Source organism: Crocodylus porosus, unplaced genomic scaffold (genome assembly GCF_001723895.1).
Source record: "Crocodylus porosus isolate Cpor-Errol unplaced genomic scaffold, CroPor_comp1, whole genome shotgun sequence".
NCBI classification, from domain to species: domain Eukaryota; kingdom Metazoa; phylum Chordata; order Crocodylia; family Crocodylidae; genus Crocodylus; species Crocodylus porosus.
This window is the reverse complement of record NW_017728922.1, coordinates 1,275,070-1,282,070: the sequence shown is the minus strand read 5'-3', so window position 1 is coordinate 1,282,070 and position 7,001 is coordinate 1,275,070. Positions and strand designations below refer to the sequence as shown.

General features: G+C 68.0%; 4 protein-coding genes across 4 annotated transcripts in view; 2 read left to right on the top strand and 2 right to left on the bottom strand.

Annotated features, from left to right (window-relative positions):
• The window catches only part of SNX21 (sorting nexin family member 21), a 2,683-nt gene extending 2,048 nt beyond the window's left edge, over nt 1–635 (bottom strand). Inside the window, exon 1 of the mRNA XM_019539789.1 lies at nt 456–635. Within this exon, the coding sequence (XP_019395334.1) occupies nt 456–635 (180 nt within the window). The remainder of the gene's footprint in view (nt 1–455) is intronic.
• Nucleotides 636–835: 200 nt separating this feature from the next.
• On the top strand, nt 836–3,902 carry TNNC2 (troponin C2, fast skeletal type). Its single transcript, XM_019539526.1, has 6 exons — nt 836–930; nt 2,113–2,164; nt 2,530–2,673; nt 2,772–2,886; nt 3,202–3,338; nt 3,583–3,902. The coding sequence occupies exons 1-6, from the start codon at nt 928–930 to the stop codon at nt 3,612–3,614; spliced, it is 483 nt and encodes a 160-aa protein (XP_019395071.1). The 5' UTR covers nt 836–927; the 3' UTR covers nt 3,615–3,902.
• Nucleotides 3,903–4,777: 875 nt separating this feature from the next.
• On the top strand, nt 4,778–5,849 carry LOC109313325 (regulator of G-protein signaling 9-binding protein-like). The gene is made up of 2 exons (XM_019539820.1): nt 4,778–4,973; nt 5,328–5,849. Exons 1-2 carry the CDS (start codon nt 4,805–4,807, stop codon nt 5,807–5,809), a joined length of 651 nt encoding a protein of 216 aa, XP_019395365.1. The 5' UTR covers nt 4,778–4,804; the 3' UTR covers nt 5,810–5,849.
• A 334-nt stretch (nt 5,850–6,183) lies between these two features.
• Nucleotides 6,184–6,995, bottom strand: UBE2C (ubiquitin conjugating enzyme E2 C). Its single transcript, XM_019539819.1, has 4 exons — nt 6,872–6,995; nt 6,580–6,784; nt 6,442–6,501; nt 6,184–6,361 (listed from the first exon to the last, which is right to left on the bottom strand). The coding sequence occupies exons 1-4, from the start codon at nt 6,956–6,958 to the stop codon at nt 6,303–6,305; spliced, it is 411 nt and encodes a 136-aa protein (XP_019395364.1). The 5' UTR covers nt 6,959–6,995; the 3' UTR covers nt 6,184–6,302.
• Between the last annotated feature and the right edge of the window lie 6 nt (nt 6,996–7,001).

Sequence of the window (7,001 nt, the reverse complement as noted above, 5' to 3'; positions counted from 1 at the left end):
CCGCCTCCGCCTCCGCCCGGGAACCCGGATCCAGGCGCGGGCAGCCCGAGCCCGGTCCCGGTCCCGCTCCGGAGTCGGTGCGGGGTCCGCCCGCTGCCTTATTTAGCGCGGCGCCGCTCCCGCCGGCGGCTTTTCTTAGGAATGTCTATTAATACCGGGCGAGCCGCCGCCCAGCTGCTGCCGTCGCTCCGGCCCTTGCTCGCCCGCGGCGCCCAGCACGCCCCCGCTCGGGACCGCACCCGTGTAAACCCCGGGGCGCTCCGGGAGCTGCCCGCAACGAGCCCCTGCACGCCCCGCCCGGGCAGACCCCTTTCCCCCGGCCGCCGCGGCCCTGGGGAGGCCTGGTGCCTCCCCGGCACCCCGCGCCCAACCGCCCGCTGCCAGCTGCAGCCCCACACCAGAGGCCACCAGGGAAGGGGGCAGACAGGGGTCCCGCTCCTGCCAGGACACCGGGCCTCCTCAGCCCAGACGCTGCCCTTGCAGCCCCCGGCTTCCTTGGCTTTTCCTTGGCTGCCCGGCTGGGGTGGCTCCACTTCCACCCCTCTCCCCCCAGGCGGCCCTGGCAGGTGGATGGATGCAGGGGGTGGTGCAGAGCTCCCTGCCCGGTCTCGGGTGTCACCCTGGGGGGGCTGCATCTTGCTCCCGACGCCCTGACCCACTTCTCACCCCCGGCGCTTGGCCAATAAAGCTTTTGCTAAATTAGGTAAAATGCCCCTGCCACCAACGTGGCATGCGGGAGCAGAGCGGGGTGTCCGATAGGCTGCTCAAGCGGGGGCACCTGCCTGTGGCCAATCGCATGGAGTGGGGGGGAAACGTGCAGGACGCGGACAGTACAAATTTGGGGGCCAGGGGCGGAGGGGAAGCTTTTGGGGTCTGTTTGGTGCAGGAGGCGGTGGCTGTGTCGGGCCCTCGGGGTGACCAGCCAAAATGGTGAGGAGGGCAGCTGTGGTGTGGCGGTGGCTGTGGCAGGGAGCGCCTGGGGAAGGGGGCCTGGGGCTGGGGCTGGGGCCCCTGCGCTTGGCTTCACACGCTGGAGGCACGTGCAGGCGGCGCCCGGCTCTGCGGCACGGCCCGTGGCTGTGGGCAGGCCGGCCGCCGTTGTGGTACCGGGAGGAAGTTGCTGGGTCCCCTGTGGCTCCAGCTGTGCTTCGGGCCCTGCTGCTCCCCAGGGGCATGAGCTGGGGTGGCTGCATGGCAGGCTTGGGGGGCAGGAGGCCGTCCTGGCGGGCTGTGCGGGACCAGGGGCAGGCGGGAGGGGTCAGGGCCCTGTCCCCACTAGGAGGGGAGTTGAGGGTTTGGGAACAGCCAGGCTGCAACGTCCGGATCGGTCTCCCATGGGCACGGGTCGACTTGGCTGCTGCGGGGAGGTTGGTGGAGCGAATGGATGGGCAGAGCTGCCCCCTCATGCTGCCGGGAGAGGGAACACTGCAGGGGCCCCAGGACCCGCCAGGCAGATGGGGGACAGGGCTATGGGGCAAGAAGACATGGGCTGCAGCTCAGAGCGCAGGAGGCAGCGAGGGGGCTGGCTGGGTCAGGCACAGGCGAGCACTGGGAAGGGCGGGCGCGGGTGTAAGTTGAGCTCCAAGTCACAAGACACGGTCTTCAGCCGCTGCAGCTGCTGGGGCCTGGCCCTCAAGGAGTAACTCAATCTGGACTGACAGGTGCTGAGGCGCCCGCACCTGCTGGCCCCTATATGGGGCGCTGAGACGTGGCTAAGAATAGCCGCCGCGGCCTGGCCAACACGCAGCTGCGGGCAGGAGAGGCTGCAGGGGCTGGGCAGGGACCAGCTTGACTCTGGGGCTGCGGAGCTTAATGCCCAGCCCGACAACCCGGAGAGGGAGAGCAGCCCGCATGCGTGGGGTCTCGGAGGTGGCTCACACCCCCTGATGAGGCCCGGTGTTGCAGGGGTCTCTCAGGGGAGCCCCTGCTTAGGATGTGGCGACATGCGCTCGGGCAGGGCTGGCGCGGGTGCAGATTGCAGTGGTCACCGCCCCAGGCCTGGCCTCGCTCAGAGCCCTGGGAGCATCCATGACACACGAGGCTCTGGGCTGGCTGAGCGGCTAGTGCCAGAGCAGGGGCTGCGGGTGACGTGGCTGTGTGCTCGCCTTGCAGACTGACCAGCAGGCAGAGGCCCGGGCCTTCCTCAGTGAGGAAATGATCGCGGGTGAGTATCACCAGTCCACGCGGAGGCTGCTGGAGTGGGGAGGATGGGGCGTGGCGGCAGATCTGCTCCGTGTCTGCAGCTCCGCCAGGCGCTGGCTACTCCTGGGAGGGGTGCGGCACATCCCACCCTGCTGCAGTGACCTGTTCCCGAGCCTGGAGAGGCACCGGGGCTTCTCCCTGCCTGGCCCCACATCCCAGGGCATCAGGGAGCCACAGCCAAGCAGCTGCAGGGTGGAGGTGGCTGTGCACACAGGCAGGCAGGGCAGAGGCTGCTGGAGCCATTGCTGCCAGGTTGAGGGGGCAACCTGCAGGCAGGTGGGGCCATGCAAGCTCCCTGCTGCCCTGCTGACCCCCCTTACCCCACAGAGTTCAAGGCCGCCTTCGACATGTTCGACGCGGATGGCGGCGGTGACATCAGCACCAAGGAGCTGGGCACCGTGATGAGGATGCTGGGGCAGAACCCCACCAAGGAGGAGCTGGACGCCATCATAGAGGAGGTGGATGAGGATGGTGAGCAGAGCCTTCCCGGTCTTGGCAGGGGTGCAGGCAGCTCCTGACCAGGTGCAGGCGGCTTCTGACCGTGTGCATGGGTCATCCCCCCCCCCCAGGCAGCGGCACCATCGACTTCGAGGAGTTCTTGGTCATGATGGTGCGCCAGATGAAAGAGGATGCCAAGGGCAAGTCTGAAGAGGAGCTGGCCGAGTGCTTCCGCATCTTTGACAAGTGAGTGGGGGGCAGCCACCATGGCCAGGCCACGCTCACCTGTGTCCCCCAGCTGAGCCCTGCCACATCCCACAGAAATGCCCCGCTGCTGGCGCTGTACCCAGGACCTTCGTGGCAGCATCACCCCAGCTCATGGCACAAGCGTGCATCCCTCTGGCTCCCCGAGTCCTGTCCTGGCCTCCACCCTTGCCTAGCTGCACCGGCGTGGTGCCCGCACCCCTGGCCCAGACAGCCCCTGCCCCCTTCAGCTCCTCGTCTGTGCCAAGGCTCCCCGCCCCCACCATGCCCTGCCCCAAATCTGGCCTCTGCCCCCAGGAACGCGGACGGCTACATTGATGCAGAGGAGCTGACCGAGATCTTCCGGGCCTCCGGGGAGCACGTGACCGAGGAGGAGATTGAGGAGCTCATGAAAGACGGGGACAAGAACAATGATGGACGCATCGACTTCGATGGTGAGTGTAGCCCTCGTGCGTTGCTCCCAGCCCGCAGGAGCCCCGCTCCCGGCTGCTGCCACCCAGCCCCCAGCCAGCACCTCCACCCACCCATGGGGAGCAGTGCATTGCACCAACACAGTGCGCAGCCCTGCAACCTGCACGCGTGCACTGCGGGGAGGGGGGCGTGGGTCCCCTGTGTATGTCGCAAGCCGGTGCGACACGGCCCCCTGGGCTAGCGCTGATGGTGGCTGGTGGGTTGCAGAGTTCCTGAAGATGATGGAAGGTGTGCAGTAAAGGACCAGACATTCCTCCAAGCCAGGCCAGTGCTTCCAGCCCTGCTCCATCCTGCCAGCGACGCTCAGCCCTGCCTGGAAGCAGCCTCTCATCCCAGCACCTGGCCCTCCCGGACCCCCCTGGACTCCGTATGCTCCAGCTTGCTCCGTACAGTGCCACGGCTCCCGCGGGGCCACAGCCCGAGACTGGCTCCCCTCCCACCGCCCACTCACCCCTTGCTGCTAGTCTGTAAAGTGCTGTTTATATTTGAGCCTCATTAAACGGGCAAAAGGTTTGCACTGGCCGGGACCAGGGGTCTGACCTGGCATGTGTGGGCGTGTGTTGGGGCAGGTGGGGCTGGTGCGCTCTGCCATGCCAGCCTCAGCTCCTCGTGGGGGTCTGCGGAGAAGCAGCAAGGTGGAAGTCTGGGGGCCGGGCAACACAGCTATGCCCCGGGAACCCTACCCCAGCTCTGGAGCCGGCCTGGTTGCTCAGAGGGCCTGAGCCCTGGAGCTGAGCCTGGGAGCCGTGCAGCCAGCCTGAGCTGGGCCCTGCCCTTGGGTACACAAGGATGCGCTGGCAGAGGCAGCAGGGCCGAGGCCACGTGCAGGCCTGGGGCCCAGGGCCATGTTCCTACCCACAGCTGCCAGAGCCCGGGCCAGCAGTGAGCTCAGATTTTCCATGGAGACAGTGCTCGTTAGCACCGGCCGGCAGACCCTCCCTCCCCACACAGGGCAGCCTCCACCCTTGAGCCTGCGGCACAAGGGGCTGGTGGGAGCCAGGCTGGGGGGCACGCAGGCCAGGCTGTTCTCACGTCAGAGCCCCTGGGGAGCCTGCCTGGGGGTCTGGAAGGGTCCTGGCTCTGCTTGGGAAGGGACCCAAGTGCTGACCAGGGCACCCGAGCTCTGAGCGCGGCCGTGGGAACCGGGAGCCTGGTAGCACCTGGGGCCCCATGTCCCCTCTCCGCCGGCAGAGGCAAGCAGCCAGAGCCTGGCGCCACCTCCGCTCAGGGCCTGGGGGGTTAACGCTAACGAGGAAAAGCAGGAGTGCAGCTGTGCCCTGCCTCGCTGCCCCGACATGCCCCCTCTCCTGGGACCCCAGCGCCCTCCCCCAGCAATCTGCTGTCCCACGCAGGCAGAGCGGTCACAGAGACTGAGGGAGCGGCTCCGAGGTTGGTGAGGCCAAGCTGCGCACCCGCCAGGGGGACCGCCATGGCCTCACGGGCACCCATGGGGGAGTGTGCGGCTGCCCAAGCTGCCCTGGGCAGGGTCACCGCCAGGCACCAGCAGCTTGCACTGCTCCTGGGCAGTGCAGCCGACTGCGCTCAGCTGAGGGAGGAGCTGCAGGAGAGGGGCAAGGAGGCCCAGGAGCTCGGCATGGGTAAGGGGCCCCCGGGGCCTGGAGGGTGGCACCCCATACCGTGCTAGGTGCAGCACAGGCAGGCGTGGAGCAGGGGGTGAAGGGCCCAGCATAGGACTATTCCCCCCACCCCCCAATGAACCTCACTGCAGTCCTGCTCCCCTCCACACCCTGGAGGAGAGCGGAGGGGATGCTGCACCCCAGAGCACTGCTTGGGCCGGCAGTCAGGACCCCTTCAGCCCAGCAGCCTCCTGCAGGGAGCAGCACTGGCCAGGCCTGGGTGAGTGGGGCCCCAAGTAGCCAGCCAGGGTCACCCCCAGCTGTTTCCTGGGGGAGCGCCGCGGGACCAACACCGGCATCTCCTTGGTCCCGCAGGCTTGCGGCAGCAGCTGGAGGCTGGGCTGCGGCCCATGCCTGGCCCTGAGGAGCAGCTGGAGCTCGAGCGCCTGTGGGTGCAGCTGCTGTCAGCGCTGGAGCTCTTCCAGCAGGACCTGTGCAGAGCCCATCACCTCAGCCAGCTCTTCCCTCTGCAAGGCCATGGGCCACAGCCACTCCGCACAGGCATTGCCAGCCGGGGTGGTGCTGGGGCCGTGTGGAGCTGGCGGCGGGCGAGCCGCAAGGGTGGCAGGAGCCGGGGCACAGAACAGGCGGGTGCAGGCCCCGGCCTGGAGGACCGCATGGCACAGGTGGGGGTCATGCTGGCGGAGATGGAAACCAGCCTCAATATCCCTGTCTGGACTGTGGAGGCCACAGAGGCGGCCTGGGCTGAGTGCGGCTCCACCGGTGAGGCAGAGGGGACGGGCAGCGAGATCCCAGGCGGGACGGAGGCGCCCAGGCACTGCTGCACCATGTCGTGACCAGGTGCAGGGAGTGGGACTCTGGTGCTCCACAGGAGGAGAGGGGCTGGGGCTCAGCAGAGGGGGCAGGGGGTCCTGGTGCGGGGCAGGCCCAGGCCCATGGGGAAGGAAGGAGCCTGCCCAGCGCCTGGGTGCAGGAAAGGCCGAGGGAGCAATAAATGCCTCTGTCCTGCCTCCCGTGTTTGGTGCGTTGGAACCAGCTGCCACAGGGTGTCCTGGTGCCCAGGCGCCAGCCAGGCGGGTTAACCTGCCCTGAGATCCCCTGGCCTGGACCCTCCCCAGGGGCTGGAGCAGGCCAGGCTGCTGCCCGCTCAGTTTCAGCCTGGGGCCCGAGGGGACGGACCTGGGCGGAGAAGCAGGAGCGGGCAGAAAGCAGCAATAAAAAACACGTGTGTTTATTTATACGTTAACCGTGGATGCAGCGACAGAATTAACTTAACGACAGCCTATGATACAGGGAACAAACCCAGACACACACAGGGACGGGCGGGCGTCAGGTCTCCTGGCTCTTCGCCTGCTTGGCGTATGCTTCCCGCAGGTGGTTCTGGAAGGCTGCGGGAGAGCAGGCGGTTGGGAGGTGCGGGTGGCAGGGGGGCCCGCGGGGTCCCGCCCTGTGCCCAGGGGACGCTCACCTGCTTGGTTCTTCCAGAGCTCAGCCGCGTGCGTGTTCAGGGGGCTGTCCACGTTGGGCTCTGGCGGGACAGGCGGGTCAGTGGGGATGCCCCGGTACCCCCACCCCCCGGGGGGGCCACGGCCGGGGCCGGCCTCACCTGCCAGCAGGCTCTGGATGGAGAGCAGGATGGTGCGCACGTCGTACAGCGCCGACCACTTGTCCTTGAGGATGTCCAAGCAGATGTTGCCCTGCGCGTCCACGTTGGGGTGGTAGCAGGGCGTCAGGAACCGCACGGCCGGCGCGTTGTAGGGGTAGCCACTGGGGAACTCCAGGGACAGCTTGTAGCGCAGCCCCTCGTAGGCCTGTGGCGCCGCAGCACAGCGTGGGGTCAGGGTCAGGGGTCGGGCACAGGGTCAGGGGTCGGGTCAGGGCAGCCCCCACCAGCTCACCGTGCCGGCCGCGCCATCGATGGTGCCGATCCACTTGAACAGGTTGTCGGACTCGGGGAAGGCCGAGATGCCCTTGTCCCCCGACATCTGGGCACAGGGCCAGGTCAGGGGGCAAGGGGCGGGGTCAGGG

What these genes read in the sequence shown, in the direction of transcription:
- TNNC2 (XM_019539526.1), top strand. An exon ending in CAGTGAGGAAATGATCGCGG is followed by an intron (nt 2,165 to 2,529) that starts GTGAGTATCACC and finishes CTTACCCCACAG; the next exon opens with AGTTCAAGGCCGCCTTCGAC. An exon ending in TGGACGCATCGACTTCGATG is followed by an intron (nt 3,339 to 3,582) that starts GTGAGTGTAGCC and finishes GGTGGGTTGCAG; the next exon opens with AGTTCCTGAAGATGATGGAA.
- LOC109313325 (XM_019539820.1), top strand. Translation starts at nt 4,805, where the DNA reads ATGGCCTCACGGGCACCCATGGGGGAGTGTGCGGCTGCCCAAGCTGCC. An exon ending in GGCCCAGGAGCTCGGCATGG is followed by an intron (nt 4,974 to 5,327) that starts GTAAGGGGCCCC and finishes TTGGTCCCGCAG; the next exon opens with GCTTGCGGCAGCAGCTGGAG.
- UBE2C (XM_019539819.1), bottom strand. Translation starts at nt 6,958, where the DNA reads ATGTCGGGGGACAAGGGCATCTCGGCCTTCCCCGAGTCCGACAACCTG. An exon ending in TCGATGGCGCGGCCGGCACG is followed by an intron (nt 6,785 to 6,871) that starts GTGAGCTGGTGG and finishes GCGGCGCCACAG; the next exon opens with GCCTACGAGGGGCTGCGCTA. An exon ending in GCTCTGGAAGAACCAAGCAG is followed by an intron (nt 6,362 to 6,441) that starts GTGAGCGTCCCC and finishes GCTCTCCCGCAG; the next exon opens with CCTTCCAGAACCACCTGCGG.